This window comes from Lissotriton vulgaris, chromosome 3_1 (genome assembly GCF_964263255.1).
Source record: "Lissotriton vulgaris chromosome 3_1, aLisVul1.2, whole genome shotgun sequence".
NCBI classification, from domain to species: domain Eukaryota; kingdom Metazoa; phylum Chordata; class Amphibia; order Caudata; family Salamandridae; genus Lissotriton; species Lissotriton vulgaris.
The window spans coordinates 1,052,097,860-1,052,121,330 of NC_141689.1; the positions used below are offsets into that span (position 1 = coordinate 1,052,097,860).

The 23,471-nt window shown below is 43.0% G+C and overlaps 1 protein-coding gene across 1 annotated transcript in view; it reads right to left on the bottom strand.

Moving 5' to 3' along the window:
• The window catches only part of CNTLN (centlein), a 1,560,264-nt gene that overhangs the window by 590,619 nt on the left and 946,174 nt on the right, over positions 1–23,471 (bottom strand). The window contains exon 16 of the mRNA XM_086961469.1: positions 13,335–13,864. Within this exon, the coding sequence (XP_086817595.1) occupies positions 13,335–13,864 (530 nt within the window). The remainder of the gene's footprint in view (positions 1–13,334; positions 13,865–23,471) is intronic.

Below are 23,471 nucleotides of genomic sequence, written 5' to 3' on the forward strand. Positions count from 1 at the left end.
GAAGCCAGCCAATGGAGAAGAGAAGCGGGTTTAAGCCCCACTACTAGAAACATAAAATCTCGCCAGCGAGACTGCAAAGTCGCAGCCTACGCTAGCCGAGATCTAAAAAGGAGATGCCATTTGGTTGCAAGCCTCTGTAAAGAAGCTCTACTTAGCCTGCTCAGCATGAAAAGGGGGGGGGGAGTTCTAGACCCTCATCTGCTTTGTAGACAGATATTTCCAGGTAGGTATGTAGCCAAATATCAGTATGTAGGCATGGCTAAAAAAGAATGTGAAATGGTTAAGCAAGAGCAAATGTAGTATAAAGTAAAGTGCACATCTTGGTAGGTGAGCGTTCAGAAAGGAAAATTACAAGAGTCACATCAAAAAGATAAAAAAAACCTGGGAATGGACTCGAGTCTGGTCACTTTCTACATGACAATTACCGCTTCCTGTCTATGCTAGTCTAGTCTATGCTAGTCTATTGGTCGCTTCTTTATAGGTTTCAAAATAAGGTATTATCATAGGAATAAGAGGAATAACATACTCTTTGGAATCGTTCGGGGGCAATGAGCGCCAAAACCCTGGAAAGGAAGATCAAGAAGATTCTGCTGGGTTGCCAAAAACCATGATGGGAGCATGGAGAAACGCATGCATTTATATAAGTTCAGTATCACCGACAGCCCTTTTCTCCCATTTTAACTAATGAACGGGAAGGTGAAATTATTTACTAGGGATTCAACAGGTTGGACAACTTTGAAAGGCAAACAGAAAATTGGCTTTCTTGGCTCACTGCTTACAACTCAGCAAGTAGATCCAGTATGTTCACTTGTCCAAATCTGTATTGGAAAATTATGTAACTGAGCTAACCACTCATCTTTTTGAAAACAACTTTCTCACCGAGTGCACTGTTCTACCTAGCTCTAGTCCTGAGACTTTTATAGTCTTTAACTCCTAACTTCACCTCCCAATTCCCAATGTTGTATGAGGGAGTTGGAAGAAGGTCGATATGAGAGCTGGTGCTGTTTGATTTAAGGTGTTTCAGTAGCTTGAAGACAGTCATGAAAATGTGGAGATGTATGTTTATATACTGGAGTTCATTCTTGTACTTGTTAAGGAGACTGAGGAGAAGGTCCCGTGATTAGCTACCAAAACCTTAGCTATTGGCTTCTCCCTGAAAGTTATAAGTTACACTTTCTGAGAGCATTCACAAATTTCAAAAAATGGTACCAAGGGAGGTTGCTATTGATGATAAGGGGAGAGGGGACTGGTCACGGCACATGGAACTATGGCTTCCACTAGCAGTGGCGGTGGCCAAGAGAAACATCGCCAGGTGGTGGGGATCTCGGATACCCCCATCATGGGAACATTAGAGGAGGGACCTTGATTGGTGCCAGCGTACTGAGGATACCATTTATAGGAGAAGGGGCTGCACTAAGAAATGGAAAAAGATCTGGGGACCATGGCGAAAGCACAGGGAGGACGGTGGGGGGATGGAGGAGTAACCCGGTTGTTGTCCGTCCTGATGGTATATTGCTGTATTGACATTGCTGCACACTATGGGGTTATCTCTTGGTTTGATCCTTGTTCACTGATCATTGTGACTTTGTAGTTTGAGCATTGTTCAGAAAATAAAAAGAATTATAAAATACTTTAAAAAAAACTTAATTCAAAATTTAAAAAAATATCTGTTCAACTTTGTGTATCAGAAGTAAACAAAATGAGGGATTCATCAATATAGCCACTGTGGTACCTGTCAATTATTAAGGACCAAGGCTTTGTGACAACGAAGCTATAGTTGATGGACTTTCTTGCAATCTTAGACAAGGCAGGTGGTACACAATATTTGCTCTATTGTTACCTGCATCCAGAAATATTTTGTGGTGAAAGGTTTTCCATCTAGTGTTGTTAACTATCATAAAGGTGATGGAGAAGGGTGACCAGAGACTCAGAGATCCAAGACAAGCCAAAGTTGCACTGCAAAATCATACTAATGTGGATATATTTAAAAAGTGAAAGAAGGCTTAAACAATACAGTAAACTTAACTACAGAAAATACTTCTGGTTGAGGTTAACAGAACACATAATTCGTGAACACTTTTCAGACCATATTGCACGCATATTGCACAGAGAAGCAAAAATATAACATTGATATGCAGCCGGGTGCGTGGAGATGCGCATGCGTGATTGACACTTAGTCCGCCATCGAGCCTTCTAAAGCGAGGCGTATCCTCTCCCTTATCTAAGGATGTCTAAGGACATCCGTCTAAGGACATCCGCCGTGTGTTTCTAGCTGCTTGTGAGTCCCCACAATTGCCGTTACCTATCCTTGCTCACACTGAGCCCCTTACGTGCTGCTTCTCGACTCCAAGGCAGCGTATTACGGCAGGCTTGTATATTACCCGTCCTGATGATGATCCTGGTATTTATTCATGGATCGAAAAGTCGTCGACTTGTTTGAGCAGTCTGCACGTTAAACCAGTGTGTTAAAACAAGTGCAATAACTATTTATTTGAAAGCTTGCCCGTATCATCTGTATTTGCCATAAGCTACTTGTGTTTTGCCTGAAATGTGTCTGTCCAACTGTAATTGTTTTGTGTTTTGGTTGGACGCAGGACTGTGTTCCACTCTATCACTGTGCGGTTGATCTTTATAAATTGTTTTGATTCATTAAATCAGGTGTCCGGCAAACATCGCTAATATAGCACTGATTCTAGTCTATATTTATTGCCATTTAATTGTTTGTTTGAAGTACCGTTTGTTCTCCATAACTAACTTATATCCAGGGTCCTTCCTACCTTGCGGGTTCCCTTGTTTGAATTAAAATATACTATGGGAAAGCCATGCATGCCTCATAAATTCCTGCTTGCGCGACCTCACCCCACCCGAGTACTTGTCTTTCCTTGAGGGTTGCGGAGCAGGAGCTACACAACCTGCTCCCTTAAGGAACTGCGCACCGCATGTTGGAATTTCACAGCACTGCTGGCAGCTCTCCCCGAAAATAAGACAACAAAAACAGTTTTATCTGGCCTATCTGTGAATGTTTTGATGGGGAAATATGTATTTTGCTACTAGGGGTCGGTTCTGCCACTGGAAGCATGCACTTCAGGCTACCAAGCCTCTAAAATGTTATAGATTTTGAGGTTCTGGATTCTCTTCACAAAGGAACAGCCTTTTGTCTGGGCATCTGGCATGTCTCTAGCACAGAAGATCCAATAGAATCCTCCAAGGTTCCCGCAGCAGGTCGACCCCTCTAATGACCCCAGCGGGTGTAAGGAGGCCAGCACCACTAGCCCTGGAGTAACAAGGCCCTGTCTCTGGGTGCACACTGAAGTCAGAATTCCTTGAGTACATCTCGTCTCTCCCAGGTCGGCATTCCTCCAGTGTTGCTTCCTCTAAGTTGAGACTGTTCTCAAAAGTCTCTTCCTTGTGCAAGTTTTTTTAAGTGAGTGTGGAAAGTTCGAGTAGCTGGTCACCTTTGCCCAATCCTAGGATGACATCATTGCTTTACTCCTGACCCAGCATTCCAATAAAGCATTGTGGGATTTCCCAAAATCGGACTTTCAAGTGGTCTGTTGAAAGACGTTTTATGAAAGCCTATGTCATACACCTTCACTGCCATCATAGCGGGTCCCTTCCATCCAAATCTTCAGAGGGGTGACGCACCTGTCACTTGCTGCACAGTACTGGGTATTTGGACAAAATAAAGAGTTTTTAATATCGGGAGACAGAAATATCAGGGGAAAATATTGTGATAAAAAATATCCTGATGCAGAAATATTGTTGTTAAGAATATCTTTCTTTAGGTAATGTTGTTAAGAATATCATTTTTAATATTGTTCTCAATAATAAAGTTGTTAAAAATATTGTTTTTTGATTATTTTAATGTGTTTTAGTGCATATAATCATGTTCTGTTATTGCTTTTATTACGGTTAATAATTATTTTTGATATAGTGTGCGATTTTACGTGATTAAGTATTTTTCATTAAATTCCTAATACTAATTTATAATGTTGTAGTGGGTTTTTGGGCTTGTAGGTGGCTATGGCGGGAAGTTAAGTAATAATTATTTCTTCATTCATTATTTTTAAGCACGTATGTGATTAATTTTAATTTTGCAAATTATGTCATATTCCTTTATTTTAGAATTATTTTATGTGCGAATTACTTGGTTTGCATGAGTATAGCGAGGGAAGTTAATGAAGTAATAAATATGATGAATCATTATATTTACATTTCAATTGACTAATAATTTTGTATTTTGTGTAAAATGTATATATATTAGGTGCGGGCTGCTGGGTTTGTAGGGGTGTAGGAAGGGAAGTTTGTTAAGTAATAATTAAAAAAGAATTCTTAATTAAGTGTTTGATTGATTATTAATTATATCAATTGTGTTATCCTTATTTGTTTGTTATATTTTATGTGTGGGATAATAGGTTTGTTGGGGTATAGGGTGGGAAGTCAAGTAATAAATTATTTTCTAAATCACAATTAATTATTAAATTGCTTATTAAATATGTAAAATTTTAAATGTTTTTATTATATATATTTATTTAAATAATTTTGTCTATATTAAGAGTTTTATAGTATTATTTTGTATAAATTATTAGGGCTATTAAAATATGTAATGTATCTGAAGTGAACTGTTTTTCTTTCTGTAGCACAGACTGGAGTGAAAATAGTTAATATTCCACCCTCTGAAGTCCAATGCTTTTCCTACTGTTGCTAGAAATCCAGCAATTTCCCTACTGTAGCACAGACTGGAGTGGGAATAGTTAATGTGATCCCTCCGAACACTAACGCTTTTTCAACTGTTGCATAGACTGGAGTGGAAATAGTAAATCTTCCAACCTCCGAAGTCTAATGCTTTTCACAAGTCGCATTCAAGTGAACCCACGCAGCACAAGAGGTCAGGACGCTTTGGCAGGCTCGTTTGAGCATTTTTACAGGAGGATTGTGGTTGCAATCTCGTCCTGAACCCACCACGACGCCCGGAGGACACAGCGGTGAGGAGGTATCCATACTTCCTCTTTGGGTGACCGGGTTCCCTGCGCAAACCCCCGTGAAAGGCTCCAGGTGAAAGGGTTGCAGCGGTGTATGCGGGGGATTCGAGGGGGCACTGGACTGTTGAACTGCCTCACCTCCCAACTGACTTTGACGCTGTGCCTGCCTTGTTGTCCACTCCGTCAGTGTCACCCCGCGCTGCTTCTCCTTCCCGGGATGCACCATATTGCGGCATCATGGGACTTGCAGTCCGTGTTTACAGGACTACACAGGAGAGCCCTATCAGATCAGGGGGCGGAGCAAGGTGTTTAAATCTCCACCAAGGCAGGGTTGCCTACGCCACAGCACATGAAGCAGTTGGAGAGGAGCGCAGATGAAGGCCGACACGCCGAAATGCATTCGCTAAGAGACATTTCCTCAATAAAGTGCTTCTTTGTATACTCCACATGGGTCACTACTTCTTTCTTCGGGAGGAGTTTACTGTCATATACCCATGCAAACAGCCAAGTCGCATTCAAGTGAACCCACGCAGCACAAGAGGTCAGGACGCTTGGGCAGGCTTGTTTGAGCATTTTTACAGTTGGATTGTGGTTGCAATCTCGTCCTGAACCCACCACGACGCCCGGAGGACACAGCGGTGAGGAGGTATCCATACTTCCTCTTTGGGTGACCGGGTTCCCTGCGCCAACCCCCGTGAAAGGCTCCAGGTGAAAGGGTTGCAGCGGTGTATGCGGGGGATTCGAGGGGGCACTGGACTGTTGAACTGCCTCACCTCCCAACTGACTTTGACGCTGTGCCTGCCTTGTTGTCCACTCCGTCAGTGTCACCCCGCGCTGCTTCTCCTTCCCCGGGATGCACCATATTGCGGCATCATGGGACTTGCAGTCCGTGTTTACAGGACTACACAGGAGAGCCCTATCAGATCAGGGGGCGGAGCAAGGTGTTTAAATCTCCACCAAGGCAGGGTTGCCTACGCCACAGCACATGAAGCAGTTGGAGAGGAGCGCAGATGAAGGCCGACACGCCGAAATGCATTCGCTAAGAGACATTTCCTCAATAAAGTGCTTCTTTGTATTCTCCACATGGGTCACTACTTCTTTCTTCGGGAGGAGTTTACTGTCATATATATATATATACACACACATATACCAAACCAGGGTCGGATTGGGATCACAATTCGGCCCGGGCACTGACGAAAAAAGTGGCCCACATTCAAGAGGTGTGGCCCATACTTAAGGGGCGTGGCCCACATTCAAGGGGTGTGCCCTTTCATGAAACACCATTTGCATAGACAAGAAATGAAAGTGGGAGGATACTGTTCTTGCACACGACACAGGGCCAAGGTGACAATGGCCTACATGCTGAGCAACTAAAAAAAATAGCAAGGCCCCTTTTTGTCGCAAAATTATTCCAGCCCTCCAGCACAGGAGCACCTGAAAAGCAGCAAAGCTCCTGCTATTACTAACCTACTCAGCCCTCCCTAGACCTTCAGCTCAGGAGCACGTGAACAGAGGTAAGGCCCCTGCAATTAGTAAATTAATCAACCCTCCAGGCCTTGGGAAAATGTCCTGGCAGGGGAGCACAAAACACAGCTTTCTGGGTCATCTAATGTAGCCAGGTAGCCAGGGGGGAGGCTGAGGTGAAGCTGGTGCATGGGAAGTGCCTTCCCAGTGTGTTCTGGCAGTTTGGGTATTTACCATTTACTGTAGTATTACCCTTGTACCTGTGAATGGTACCCTTTTGTAACTTGCACAAGTCACTTTTCTCTTGTAACACACTGTTTGCTACCTCTCACTTTTGTTTGCTTTAGATACTTGCACAAGTGCCACCATTGCCTACGTAACGTTTGTTCTTGTGCTGGAGTGTCTGCCATTAATTGCAGTATTATACCTCTACTTGTATTTTGTACGCTTTTGTAACCTGCACACATCTCTTTTTCCTCCTGTAATGTATCGTTTGCTCCTCTTGTATTTTGGTTGCTCACTATTGTCACTTTTGATTCATGTAACTTAACGTTTGCTTTTGTAATTTGTCCACTTATAATTTTCTCCTCATGTATTATTGCTGTTCCTAGTGTGAAGCGCTCTGACACCTTCGGGTAAAGTCCGCGCTATATAAAATCGCATAAATAAATAAAACAAAAAAATTCCAAACATCACCAGGCCCCCACAGCAAGACCCATTCTTCCTCGCCCACTATGCCCTGAATGTGAAGGGCTGTGGGTGAGGTGTTAAGACTAACAATGTTTCTGGGCTGCATGGGCGCCAGGGGGCCGAGGTGCAAACGGCTCAAAGGCCTGAGAAACACCTGGCCCCCAGGGAAGCCGATTATTGCAAACAATCACATCTGCCCAGCCTCAGCTTGATTGCTTGGCAGGGCAGGGGGAGCAGTAGAGGCCACAGCTGACAATCGCTGTCTGGCCGCACAGCGAGGCTGCTTTCATTTTCTCAGTCTCTGTCTCCGTGCACTCTGTGGGCCGTTTTTTTTTCTCCCCTTTCCTAGTCCACTCTCTGTGGACTGGGACAGGGGAGAAAAAAAACGGCCCACAGAGGGCACTGAGGCACCGGCCCTTCGGCCCATTCCCGAATGCCCGCCTTGCCAATCCGCCCCTGTACCAAACAAAGTCCTGTCCGCCCCAATCACTGGAACAGTAACAGCCAGGTACGGACCTCGTACTCGCTCCCTATGCAATCAACGACCTCCACATCATTCTTCGTGGTGAGCAGTGATAATTTTATTTATAAATCGGCATAAAAATCACTGGGACTAGTGCCCTCCATGACGCGTTTCGCTCCTCGTGGGAGCTTGATCACATCTATTCTATACTAATATAATAGAGAGAGCCCAAACATTTGAGGCGGGTAATCTCAGCAACCACAGCACTAATCAAAACACCCAATACAGCGTTGGAAAGGGCAGTCGCAGCAGAAGGACATAGGCTATGCAGACGCCCACCATATACATTTAAAAGGTAAAAGAACAGTGCCAGCAAAGTAGTCCCTTGTGGGCCTGTGCTGGGGGCGTGACAAACGCTGGGGGCGTGTGGTACGTTCCGCCCTTCATGCCATGTTCCATATCATGTGCTAATCCCACCCTGCTCCCTTTAAATACCCCTGCACCCCATAATCATAACCCACCCATACTCCTAAAAATACCCCAACACCCTTAAACACTAACCCATCTTAACCCTATAAATATACCCTGTACCCCAAAACCCAAACCTATCCCTAAACCCTTAAAATACCCCTGTACCCCAAAACCCAAACCTAGCCCTGAACCCTATACATACCCCTGTACCTCAAAACCCAAAACTACCCCTGAACCCTAAAAATACCCTGTACCCCAAAACCCAAACCTAGCCCTGAACCATAAAAATACCACTGTACCCCAAAACCGAAACCTACCCCTGAACCTTAAAATACCCCTATACCCCAAAACCCAAACCTAGCCCTGAACCCTTAAAATACCCCTGCACCCCAAAACCCAAACCTACCCTGAACCCCAAAAATACCCCTGTACCCCAAAACCCAAACCTACCCCTGAACCCTAAAATACCCCTGTACCCCAAAACCCAAACCTAGCCCTGAACCCTAAAAATACCCCTTACCCCAAAACCCAAACCTAGCCCTGAACTCTTAAAATACCCCTTTACCCCCAAACCTACCCCTGAACCCTAAAAATACCCCTATACCCCGAAACCCAAACCTAGCCCTGAACCCTAAAAATACCCCTGTACCCCAAAACCCATACCTATCCCTAAACCCTAAAACTACCCCTGTACCCCATAACCCAAAACTATCTGAACCCTTAAAATACCCAAACACCCCAAAACATATACCTCAGTACCCCAAAACATATACCCCTATACCCATACTTACCTTATCCAAACATTTTTAAAAAACATGCTTTGACCATTCATGCATTTACAACGAATTTCGTTGTAAATGTATGCGTGGTAAAAGCATATAAAATGTAATGCCGTACGCTATAATGGCATTGCGGAGTCATGGTACTTTCGTAATGAAAGTATGCGGAGTGATGGTATGTGGAAAGAAAGTTGCGGAATAATGGGTGTTTATCCTCCCCCGGTAAGTACATTGGTGGCACAGCGTCCCACATCTCCAGCAACATTCTCGTATTTTTTCACCACCCATTTGAAAAATGCACAGGTCTCTCTCATTGATGGCCAGCACTGACATACACTTTTAGACACACCTCCCGCCACAAGTTCTAGAATTGCGAACTTTAGAGCTGGAGAGCTACGTTCGAATCTCGGCATCAGCTCAACATCCTGTGATTCCAGGTAAATCGCTTTGTCTCCCCGTGCCTGCCATAAATGAATGTGTTCTTCTGTAATGTAAATTGTGCTCATGCCATGTTGTCGAGTTCGCACTATATAATATTGCAAGGAAAAATAAAGTAGGGAAACTCGAGTTCACACACTACTAAACGCGCACTCTTAAGTGCATCAGCAGTACACTGCGAATCGGAGCATTTCACAGGCCTGTCACAGATAAGAAATGCTATCAAAACAAAATCCTACAAAACAATATACTACTGGCCGGCAGCAATTCATGCCCGGACAACGTCGGGACGGGCTGCTAGTATTTATATATATGACAGGAATCGCCCTCCAGCCACACTTCTGTTCTGTATGAGGACGAGGCGAATCCAGGTATATGGTGCAAATTTTTTATTTGTTTAGCCCAACAACACCACCGCCACAACGCGTTTCAGCCCGCGTAGGGCCTTGGCCCGGAGGCGTAACTATAAATTGATGCCGCAAGTGCGGTGGGAGACTTGACAGCTGCTCCTCTCTGTGGCAGTGAACAAGGGCTACGGAGCCCGAAACATGTTTGGCTGTTATTTGCTACGGAAGTGATGCTGTTTTGTTCCCTGCAACCTGCTGTATTAAAAGGACAAATACACGACTGTGTGCGGCGCCTTACTTTTGGATTCTTGCATTTGGATATTTAGCTGCCCCACCCAGGGTCGCGAGGTGCCCCGCGGCGGACGAGCGGCTCCAGTGTGCCACAAGAGATTTCAGCACACATGGAACAGCGTGACCGATTTCGGCTGTGTTTATATGCAGGGAACCAGCATTACGACTGGCAGCAACCCCACTAGAGGACTTTGAAATCAGTGGAGGGGTTCACCTGGGGTGAAAACTACACTGACCACAATGCTGTGCGAGTACACGCCCGGAGGCGTAACTATAAATTGAAGCCGCGAGTGCGGCGAGAGACTTGACAGCTGCACCTCTCTGTGCCAGTGAGCAAGGGCTACGGAGCCCGAAACATGTTTGGCTATGAGCGGCGCCTCACTTTTGGATGGATAGATAGATAGATAGATAGATAGATAGATAGATAGATAGATAGATAGATAGATTTTTTTTCTTCTTCTTCACAGTAATACATTATAAATAATATAAAACGCAATATAATGTAAAATAATTAACTGTATTCATTACGTTACACTATATATCTATATATTTATATTTAATATATGCATATATATGTTTATATAATTATAAATGTATATATAGTATTCAATATTTGTGGAATTTATATCCTTTACATTCTATTAAATTTACATAATAAAATATTTAACATTTACTACTTTAAACTCCATTTGTATTCAGATATCAATATTTTTGTATAATTTTTAAAGATATTAGTCTAAACAATGTTTTCTTGCCGATATTCCTTATTTACTATAATAAGTATAGTGATACAATATTTTGGTAAACGATATTTTTTGAGACAGTATTTGTGTCAAACGATATTATTTACTCTCAATATTGTGTCAGTGATCCGAGTACCGGCTACTCTATGTTTCTGTTGAATTAAGCCTTCCCAGGCCAGGTTCAGTGGGAAAACTAGGAGTGCAGATATATGGAAATGAATGTCAGATCTGCCATCTGGATCCTAATTTAATATTCTATTGGCATGTTGATCTAGTGTCTAAGCCTAACTATGGGGAAGCTGTAGTTTGGTGCAGATTTTGCCCATAGTGTTCTTGACAGTTAAGCACACATTTTTCAGGAAATCACACAAGAGATATACATACTGACACTATGAATGCCCTTTTATTTTATGTATAAGGCTTGGTTAGGTCCTCACCAATCTATGAAGGGTCACCTCTGAGCTCAACTACCGACTGAGTTAGACTGTAATCTCTCACGCTCAGCCCACATGTCTGCGTGCATGATCATGTGTACCCAGTCCGACGTCTCTTACTCTAGCTGCACAGCACCAGGCGTTATCCTAAAATGTGCTCACTGGTGGCTAGGACTCCCATTTAAATTTAACAGAGTTTATAGTAGGTGCGGCTTACTCAGAGAACAAAACAGGCAGATCCTGAAGATGAAATGGATCGGAACACTTTTCTCACACTGAGCGTGTATAAAACTGTCTGTATTTAGTTAAGCAAGCCGAAATCACTATAATGATGCAACGGGATGCTAGAATACTCAGACAACATAGCCAAGGGAAAAACAAATCTGGTCTTGTTTATAGCGTACTATAGAGTACTAATTCTTTCAGGGAGGGATCAGGAGGACAACTGCTATTTGCACGGGCATTTCCATATGCCATTACCCAATGTCTCCTGGGCCTTGTTCCCTTTCACAACAGGATTAGATCCAGAGCAACGTAGCCTGTTGTGTTCTTATCAAGAGTCTGTTAACGATTCTGTGGCTAGGTGTGTGGAGTGAAGGACTCCCTCAAGAACAACCGCTGCTTCCCAAAACATGAACAAAGATCCACCATCTGCTAATTTATCAGTCAAGAATGTCGATATACAAAGAAATCCCTCCACTCAAGGATCACCGACACACTATGTCGTGTGATAACCAACATTTTTGAATGGTATAGTTCGTAAATGTAAGCTGCAGTTGCACTGGAAGCACGTGAAGACACCCTAATCAGAGATCAGGCATAGCCACGCAGTTCCAGACAAAGTCCATGGGCCACACAGTCATTCGGGGAGTCTGACTTTCACTGCGCCATAATGATAACAACACATGAGGTATGGGGTGATAGGTGCAATCAATTACCTGATTCGGTGAGTTCTTCTTTGAATTGGTTCTCTCGTCTATCCTAGGCCATGTGGCATCAATCACTACTTTGAGAGTTCACCCACTAGTCTGGGGCAAGGGAACAGTCATGACAGGGAGGCAATCGAGGCCTGTGAATGCACTTGAGAGCTATCTCCTTTGTTTGCTTTTCCTTAAAGTGCCATCACGGGGATTGGGCTAAAAACGTGTCGCGTCAAAGACCAAGAAGGCTCTCAACTAGTAGACTCTCAGGCCAGAGGACTAAAGGACACGTCTCTGTCACCTCGGGAACCATTCAGCCATCTGCAATCATTCAAACACCAGATCTATAAAATCAAAAATACACTTTATCGTGTTCGTTTTTGGGCCGTGAACCTATGACATACAGGTTCTACATATTACAGAAAGGATCATTTTTCAAGTACATGTGAAACTGAAAATCGTGTAGAAAAAACTACATTTAAAAATTGTATGGGTCTAATCCTGATAATGGGTTAGAAAAATACGGTGTGAAAAGTTCGCTTTTCTACCACAGTAACGATGCAACGGAAAGGCACATTTTCATACGGAGAAAGAAGTGTTCTTCCTTTAAGAAAAAAACGAGTTCTGTAAATTACCTTAAAAGCTCGCATTATGAAGAAAAACGTTTAGCTGCTGAACGTGAGAAGCACAACAGCAGGCCCTCGCTGAATGCGGGAAACAGATTTTGAACTACTGTTCAATTAACGGCAGAACAATGACTGTGCATAAAACATACACGAAATAATTAGCGTGGATGGTTCTTAATTTAAAGGATGTTAAACAGCTTGTAGACATCTGGTAGCAAGCTGAAATAGGTCATTCAAAATTTATCTAACTAAATTAAGGAGGGGGGGAACTGTTTCTCTTCCCGGATTGGCATGTCACAAGATAACTAAATGGACTTCGCTGACTTGCCTGGGAATCCTTAGCTGTCAGTGGTGAATATGCAAAGGGCCAGCAAATTAAATCAACCTGCCAAACTGTCAATTTCAAGCCCCATGACTGCATGAAAATAGCATCACTGGAAGAAATCAAGCATCCCCTTCTTTTGGGTTTCTTGGCACCTATTCAAATACTCGTACAGTTGTGACTAATTTTGCATGCAAATTTCAGTCAATAAGCGCAGAACAAGGCATCCCAAGGCATTTCAGAGGATCTGACAGTATTTTTGCTGAATACCAAATCGACAGTAGCTGAAATTCAATCTCCATTTCCAAGTGTTTTGCATATGCACATTGTCCCGTCCACGGGGCAGAGTTAATGAGAGCCCTACCTGTCTGCGCTCACATCCTCCCAGCCGTCTTTATTGAAGTTCTCAAACATACTGCTCATAACCTTGATGGACTGATTGAGGAACGCTTGATGACGTCTCAGAGAGCCTCGTCTCTTAGCTGGTTTTGATTTAGCGATGGATCCCGTAGCTTTACGGCTGCTTTTCCCCTTGGTGGCTTTGGTAATGGCCGCCTTGGCGGCCTCCATGGCGAGCTGCAACATTTGCATCTGCCTCAACAATTTGCCATTCTCTAATCGTAACTCGTGGATGTTTGAAGATTTTTTCTTTAACAAAGCGACTTCCTTCTCCAACTCGCTGGTTGTAGCTTCCAATTTCTCCTTGGCTTTCATGATTTCAAAATTGGCCTTCTGCATTTCCTCCGCTTCGCGCTCCCATGATTCAACATCTTTTTTAAGTCGCTTTACAGACGCTCTCAGGGACTGCTTCTCTTTGGTTAGGTCCTCATTTATTTGCCTAAGTTTCTTAGTCTCTCTCTCGAAATCCTTTAATCTCCTTTCTAACTGGCCAACCTAAATGAAGTAAATACATCACACAGTTAGATGGTGGAATTTGCAATAGGACAAAAATGAGCTTCTAAATGGTTTAACAGTTTTTAAATGTGGTAAACAGGAATGAAATTAGCATTAGAAGCAGCAGCATATAGCAGAATATACATATTTTATTATAATCCACTGTTTGGATATTGGCATATTCAGAAGCCTATTCAGTTATCTAAAAGTTCTATTTAATTGCACTAAATAGTATTTTTAAAATTGTAGCACCCCTAAAGCATTGCAGGCAAAAGATATGGGCACACTCAGAAGTACAAACATGCATAATTCAAACAATGCGCTTAATAAAATTAATAAATACAATTTATATTTTACCACTGCATCTCCTCACAAACCACCATGGTAAAACAGAGAGCACCATGCACAAGCCCATTGTAGATCACGCTTGAGCTATTTTAAGACAAACAAATCCCTTCAAGCTCTCCAGTACAGAACTATGAGGCCATTTTCACAAAGGTGATTTGCCTCGTTTTATTTAACCTGTCTGAATTATGGCAGGTGTAAATACATTTACTACTGCGAAATTCTCTGCTGATAGTATAGAGAAATCAGCAGCAGTAAATCCTAATCAGGAGGTAGGACGTGGACATTCCAGCGCATGTCTCACCTCATAAGTTTAAGATAGTCTGCAAACACGTACGTTTGTGGACAATCTCAACTCCCCTCCAACCTTTTTCCACTCTGGCAATGGTGAGAGATGTAAAGGATCACCACCAAAACTACAGAGGGTTCCCTAGGAGAGCTTTCTCCATGGAAAGATATGTTTTCTCTAAGAAGAAAAAAGTGTGCTTTGGCACAGGAGGCTCCACCACCCTTGTGCGGACTTCTCCACTCTGCACTGATGGTATAGGAGCCCTTGGGAGAAGTTGTCAGGAAAGCTATGATTAGCACAGCTTAGCAGTAGGAAGATATAGTATTCACTAACTATTGCTTCTTATGGCTACATTTTCCAGCAGACTATTCAGCTTATAAATAGGTCTCAAAGCAATAGTCCCCTAAAGGAGGTATTGAGTAATACTGATTAACCAATGAGGTCATGCAACACAACCGCAGAAGAGTATCTGTTACTGCGCATGTTTGAGAAATGAGGCAGTAGTCATTAGCAAAGGCATGCAAGGATCACCACATGGCTGCCAACCACCCGTATGCCTCTGGTGTGAGATGTGGAATCAGTCATGGCCCTAATGGAGTAAGTAAAAATACGACCCAGAGGACCTAACTTGGCAAGGTATGTCAGAATATAAAGCAAAGTATATGCCAGTGTGTTTGGTCACTGCTTTGACCTTCTTGGATTTGGCAAAGCCCACAAAGACCTGATCATCCACTCTACCCTACTGAGTGCCGTCTGCATATTAGGATACCACACACCTGGGGTTCAGTCTATGCAGCTGCTCCTCACCCTAGATGGGCTAAAGATGGGAAAGAGAGATGGAAGACTAACAGACTGTCCCTTGTCAAAAGCAGATACCACGTTTGATAGAAAAGATGGACCAGTGCAAAGGACCAGTTACCCAGATAGAATACAGTGAAAGTGATCAAACTGAAAAGTCCTGAAGTCTCTCACCCTCTAGGCTGACGTCATTTTACGAGGTACACAGTTTTCTGAGTGAAAAGTCGAACAGGACAACTGTGCATTGACTCAATTTGGAAAGTCATTAAAAAATTCAACATAACTTTCAAAAGTATGGCATCAGCATATTGTAACCAAAGTACTGGGAGACAGAGATGGTATGTCCTATCTTTTTACGAAAATATCACACCATTCGAGACAATCATATAAAAGGCATACCCAACGGAACGTTCTTTAAAAAAAATTATATTTAGGACACAATATGTATGGTAAACAATATTTTTGCCAACAATTTTCTGACATTAACGGATTCAAATCCCACTAAGGCATAATGAACAGAGGCGGAGGAAACAAATGGAGTAAATATTTCAGAAAAGATGCCATTAATGGCATCTAAAACATAGAAGGGTGGTCAAGGAGAAGACACAAAGCGGATAGAAGAGACAAATAAACTTTTACAGTAGCTACTACACAACCCTGCTGGACAAGAGGAAGTGCAAAGTGCATAACATTGGAAAGACATGATGGATATGGGTTTAAACTTTGAGGAGAGGCTGTGGTGTAATGACAGAGTTGCCAAATTTGGAACTGGGGAACCTGGTTCAAGTCTTGGCATCAGCTTAGCATCTTGTGATTCTGGGGAAATCCCTTGGGGCCTGATTACAACTTTGGCCATTCTCCTGTGGAGTGCCATGCCAGACCTCTGCAGGAGGACTGCCAAAGCTGTTCTCACACTGCCTGCTGGATTACATTTCAAACCCTTGGCAAGAGTATGGTGCTGCGGCGGCCCCACGGCAGGGCCCATCTAAGGCTCATAGCACAGCCTCAGACAGGCATTGCCGCAGCATGTTCCTGCACATAAAGTAATGCCCCATGGCATGCATTGCTTCCCGTGCAGGAACTGGGGGTGCATATTTACAGGGCGGCACAACATGTGCTCCCTTGCATGCGCTCACAGGCCCGCAGGCACAGGGGGGCCCTGTTAAGTCCCCTTTGTTGCCTCACCGTCACCCTTTTCATGGTGGTCTTAATGCCAAGAAAAGGGTGGTGTTGAGGCAACTCGTAATATGCATGACGGTGCTGCTACGGCTGCACCGCCGGCATATAACTGCCTCTGACCGCTGCAAAACCACAGCAGGATCTTGGATTGGTTGCAGGGGTCCTGAGGCGGTTTGACAGCCACACTCTTAATGTGGTGCATAGTGCCACAGTGTGGCGGTGGTCAGACCGACACTGCAACTAAGGCGGAACTATGGACTGCCATAGTCGTAATCAGGCCCTTTATCTCCTCGTGCCTAAAAAACAAAAATGAATGTGTCCTTATGTTATGTAACTGATGCTAACGTAGAATGCTCTAATACTTTCGGGTCGAGTTTGCGCTACATAAAACTGTAAAAAAAAAACAACATCCAACTCACACCACTTATAAACTTATTCCAGTAATCCACAGAAATGGATTTAATGGTGGGTTTCCTGCCAGGCAACACCATGTCCACAAATTCAGATAGTGAGCAAATGGGCTCTAGTTGGCACCTCTCAATCTCCACACATGCAGCTGCAGCATTTCGAGACTGAGGTGGAGGACTTGACCATTCAGCTGCAAAAGCAGGCCCATTCTGTTTGGTAGAGGAAGAAGGGAAAGAATCCTTAGTGCCAACAGATCAGCATAGCAAATCCTTTTCCTGAGTCGGAGGCAATCAGGATCATTTGTGCTTGATGTTCCTGGACCTTAACGCAGGAGTTTCGATAGAAGTCCTATTGGTGGAAATGATTGCAGCAGATCCTGTGACCAACTGAACCGTAACACATATCCCAGGGAACCATTTAGAGGGATGTGTATGGCACAAAAAATGGACATGTGCTCATTCTCAGCTATGGTAAAGAGATCCACACATGGACACTCCAATCTTGAGAAGATCATGTCCTGGTGACACTGTCACTCTTGAGCCTTTAAGGGGAGGAGAATTAAAGCATTCTTTCCCCTACAGAGAAACTGTAATGTGTGCGGTTACAAGGACAATTGCTGAGCCCACCTCCACAGTCTAATCGCTTTTGTATGAAAAGAATGCTCGGTACACACAAGACAGGCCTGACTGAATATAAACAGGGTTACATTTAACATTAGAGAAGGTTTGCCTAGGGACAGTTCATAGAAAAACGTACTTGCTCTTTGAATGGTAAAACTAGCAAGGACTTGCTTAATCACCATGTTTTCAGTTGAGAAACTATGTTCTGTCAAAAATCAAATTAACAGACAATACCAATCAATTGCGTGTGCATACTTCTTCAGAGTACCAGGTTGGAGCTCCATTTTATCATCAGCTTCCAAAAAGATGATCTTTGACACTTTTGTCCTACTTTCCATTTAATAAAGACTAGTTCACTATGGAAGGAATTATACACCAGTCAGTTCCCCTTTCCTCTGAAAAGGGCACATCTCCTTTTGCAACTAAAGGAATATACTGGGTGTGACCCCAATAATTATGGGGCGAAAAAGGCACCACATAATCCTTTCTCTTTGGATAAACGACAGAGGTGATGTTGTTTACAGAACTTGAACGGTGCCCCCTGAATTGGAAGGGAGGAATGACTTCATGGTAAGATGGACCTCCCGCAGATTCTGCAAGTTCCGGTGCTGCTACGACATGGACCAAAGGTCCTGCACCATGAAGTTGCCCAGATAGACACCTCAGCCCGATGTAGAGGCATCCATGACCACAGGAGCTCACACCTGTGGTGGACTGAAGAGAATATCCACCAACAGATTGGAGACCAACATCCACCAGTGCAGTACTGACTTGAAGATCTGAACTTAATCCAAGAGGATCTTCCTGGTATTGAAGGAAGTGCCTGCACAGACATCACTGGAGGGCTCTGATTCATCATCTGGTGTGCAGCACCAACAGAATGAACAAGGCCATTGAACCCAGCAGTCATCGGACCTGCAGAACCAGGACCCACAATAAGTCAGAAACATTGCAGTCACATCCCAACTATCAGCAATGCATGGAGGAGTAAAAGCCTTCATGTGGGTTGTGTCCAGCACCATCATCATGGAGGTAAGAGTCTGTGTGGGGGTCATATGAGATTTCTAGGTGTAAATCATGAAGGAAAAGTCATGGAGAGGGAGCATAGTGCTCGAAAGATGTTGCTTGAACAGTACCTGAGTACCTGCCTTCACATGCCAGCTGTATGATTAAGGAGATACATGGACTGCTGACCTGTGCAGAAAAGCTACAACAAGTGCCAGCACTTTAGTGAAAAAAAAACCCATGATGCGGTCAATTGTCCAAAAGGCAGTTGCATGAGCTGATAGTGTTGAGACCCCAAAATCAACCCTCAAGACAGGAAGAATTAGGAAGCGCATATCAAGGAGGTCCCGGGACACCAACCATTCTCCGCATTAAGGGACTTAAGAACTTGTCTGAGTGGCAGCATCAGTGTGATGGATCAAATTAAGACCTTTGGGTTTAGCGATGACCAATTACACCGCATTATGAGTACAAAAAGAGGAAATAAAATCACCTTAGTATCAGGAAAAGGTGAGAATTGGGGTAAATTACTAAACCTGAAAAAGAAGCTAATCCGCACTGAAGCACATGCGGATTTCTTAGCGGAATATGTCAAATCGGGCATTATTCCGATTGGCTTACAGGTTCGAAATGAACCAGGTCTATTCACTGACAACAAAAAGTTTTTAGAAACATGGACACTGATCTCTAACAGGTGCAGTAGAGATTGGATGCTCCTTATAATAGAAACTGCGCAAGGACTCATTATACTTGAGCAGGAAGAAATAGACAAATTAGAAGCAGAACTAAAAGGATGCCCTGCTCTAGAGGAAGCAAAAAAGAAGTTAGCTGAGATAAATCAAGATGTTGAGGGATATAGTGAGTACTTGATAAATAAAAAAACAAACAAACTGAGGAAGGACATTGAATGCTTCTCTGCTGAGAATGTTTATCCCTTTTTGAAAGAAAACTACTACCAAACCAAGAACGAGGGTAACTGGGATAGACCATACACCTATCAAAGGTACTCTAGAGGAGGGAATAAACGTGTCACATTTTCAGAAACCTCAGGCTCCGGGAGTGAGGAGGAGGAGTGCAATACAAATGAAACTGGTATGAATGTCCGAGAGCAAGAGGATTTTTTAGAGTCCCGCCCAAGGAGACCCCAGAGATTCAACGGGAATCGAGGGCATGGACGGTTCAATGGGAACCAAGGTCAGGGACGAGGACAATTCAACCGGGGCAACTCTCAATACAACCGTGCACCTCAACAGCAGGAATACATGAGCACACGGAGCAAGCAGTACTGGAGACCTGCAAACTACCAGTAATAAATCTATCTAGCAGAGAATTGAGTAACACTGAACTCAACATTCTAAGCAGAGGCTTTAGTTTTGTCCCCACAACCACCATAGATAAATTCCAATTGGAGAAAGATCTCAAGGCTTTCTTTAGAAAGATTAGACTGAAGCGCTTTTTTGAAAACAGAGAGAGTAGAATCACTGAGAACATCACGGGATTTAAGCCCAAATCCACTTTTACCCCCACTGTAGGGATGATAGGCAAAAATGTTGAAGCCTTCGAGATAGCAGTAGAGAGTGGAATTTTTAAAATTCTGGACAAAGAAAAGAAAGTACCCGCATACAATGTATCAAAGGCGGAGAAGGAGGCATTGGATAAGCTCAAGAATGACAACTCGATAACGGTGAAACCTGCCGATAAAGGCGGTGGAGTAGTTATTTTTGACACCACTGACTACGAGAATAGAATCAGAAAAATGCTTGAAGTAAAGGAACACTATTCTCCTACAAATGCCTGCCTTCTAGGAATTTCCAGGGCCTGTCTTCAGTTACTAACTAATGCTAGAGATGAGGGCCATATTAGCGAGGAGGAATTCAAGTTTCTAAACAACACAGAACCCAAAACTCCAGCTATTTATGGCCTACCTAAGGTCCATAAGCATAAATTGGACCCTCCTATGCGGCCTATCGTTAGCAGCATAAACTCTCTTCTTGAACCTATTAGTAAATATGTGGATCACTTCCTGAGGCCATTAGTATGCGAATTGAGATCATATGTGCGAGATTCCGCACACATCATCTCTTTAGTTGAGGGATTGCCCTTTTGTGAAGAGACTCAGTGTCTAGTTACCCTGGACATTGAGTCTCTTTATACTAATATCCCCCAAGAGGACACAATTACAGTCATCGAAGAACTTTTGTCTGACCAACAATTAAATGGAGCCAGCAAAGAATTTCTAGTGGATTGTGTTCGCCTAATTTTAACCAACAATGTTTTTCTGTTCAAAAATGAATATTTTAAACAGTTAAAGGGGACCAGCATGGGGGCCACCTGTGCCCCTAGTCTGGCCTGTCTTTATGTTGGCAATTTTGAAAACAAACACATCTACAATGAACTGGCACCTTTTTTCGAAAATGTAGCGGGCTGGTACCGCTACATCGATGACATCTTTTTTATCTGGGAAGGTACCACTTCAGTCCTGGAAGAATTCCTTCTATGGATCAATCTTGGTGACCCCAATTTGAGGTTTACCTCTACCCATAGTACAACTAAGGTTGACTTCCTAGATATTTCTATCAAGAATGTGGAAGGCTCTCTAGCTGTGGAGCTGTTTACAAAGCCCATGGCTAAAAACACGCTCCTTCACTTTACTAGCTTCCACCCCAAATCACAGAGGGAAAGTATTCCCTTTAGTCAATTCCTCCGTCTCAGGAGAAATTGTTCAGATGTCAACGACTATTACAAACATGCTGCAGTTTTAAAGAAAAAGTTTAGGGATCGAGGCTACCCAAAAAAACTCTTATCTACCTCTATGAAGAGGGCCAGATTCTATGATCGGGAAGCCTTAATCAACAAATCTGACACCCAAAAAAGCCCTCTTAACAGAATTGTCTTTGCGACAAAATTTTCCCACATTAGTAACCAGATCAAGAATGTGGTCAATAAACATTGGCACATTCTTAACCATGAGGAAGATACAGCATTGGCAAAACCTCTCTTTGCCTTCAAGAAGAACAAAAACTTACGAGATCTGCTAGTCCACACATACAAAGACGAGGGAAGAGAAAATCAAAGAACTCTTGACAATACCATTGTTGTTGGTACCTCTAGGTGTGGAAGCTGCAACATATGTGATCAGTGCATGGCAGCCACTGAAATCACTTGCAATAACAAAACTATTAGGTGCAGAACTCACAATAATTGCAAAAGCAAAAACATAATTTACATAATAAAATGTCCCTGTGAGCTTTTCTATGTGGGAGAAACAGGGAGAGAAGCTAGGATCAGATTGCAGGAACACAGATCTGCCATTAGGACAAAAAAGGTGACTGCACCGATTGTTGCACACTTTCTAGAAAAGAATCATGGTGAATGCGAATTCAAGTGGTTTATTTTGGAACGAGTTAAAATAGGAAAGAGAGGAGGGAACATTATGAATAAACGAAAACAAAGAGAACAATGGTACATCTCTTACTTTGATACGGTAAGAAATGGTCTGAACTCCCGGGAAGAGTGGGACAGGCTTATTGGGTGATGACTATTTATTTCTTTCATCTATGACACTGCAATTATATTTGTGGGTTTGGCCAATATCTGTTCCTTACATTGTATATAATTCTTTCCCGCGGTACTAAATATACTTAACTCGACAAGAATGTCCGTAACTATCAAGTGCAAAGGTTTTTTGTAAGTTGCGCATAGATAAATAATGAGACGTACGTTAGGAAAAACCACGTCGATTATGCGCATGCGCGGTCTAATAATTCTAATCACTTTTAGTTTTTTATTCTTTCTCCGTTCGTTTCCATTGAAATACACTAATGGAAATAAGGTAAATTTTTAAAAAACCCATTGCGCTTTTAACTAGCGACTGTGTGGAAGTTGGACAATCTGAATAATATCAGCTACGGTAATTCTCTTCGACCTCCGATCGGCAGGCCTCTTTTGATGTCCATGATCGCCATGGGCGGTCGTTTCTTTACTTCCGCATTTGGACGCCGAGACACAGTACTTAAACGGCGTTCTCGGAAGGTGGGTTCTCGTTGGAGAAGGCACGCGGAAAGCCTAACAGATTTTAGAAAGAGGTATGTGTTGTCGCGTAGCGTATAACGTGTGGTGTTACCAACCCCTGGGTGAAATTACTCGGACACTTAGACGGGTCTACGTTTTGTGATTTCTTTAGGAGTAGCAGCCACCACTGAATGGGAAGACTCTAGCAGCCCCTTTTCAGTTACGAGTCGGCGACTAAACTATCTTATGTGAGTAACATTTCGTCCTTACTCTGTTTTCATGCTACGAGTACGCAGCATGGGCACTATTGATATTTGATCATATCTTTTTCTTAGTGCTTCCATATTCAGCGGGCCGTTTTTATCTACACATCGGCATTACCGCGTGCACACTAGATTGTATGAATCAAAGCGTAAGTAGTAGAGTCAGCTTTGTTCATATTTTTTGACAAAAAACATGTTTTTTTTATATGACAATGGATAGTGAGGCCTCTGTTCTATTTTAGGATCTATTGGGAGGACGTAAGCAGCCCCACATCACTTAACAGCGGACGCTAACATTATTTTAAAGTAAGTGGAGGCTCAGTGGAAGGTCTTATTAGCCAATGTGCACAATACATGGGAACTGAAGGTATTCTATTCATCTACCCACAGAGTTCCCAATTGAGGGATGGTTTAATCGGTTTCTCCCAACAACTGCGTGTAGATAACACTGCAAATTTTCATTAGTAAGTAGAATTGTCGGTCGATCTCTTCTCTATGTTGTCTTGCCACGTAAGAAGATGTATAGTAAGATATTAATTTTATTGTAGGAGGCAACACCCTATGAAGAACGAGAGTTGGGATTTAACCTAAAGCACTAATAAGAGAAACATATAGGAAATACTAGGTGTAAGTATTGGATGCGTGTATTTTCGGGAGTTTTTATGATATGTTGAACTCTACATGGGGGC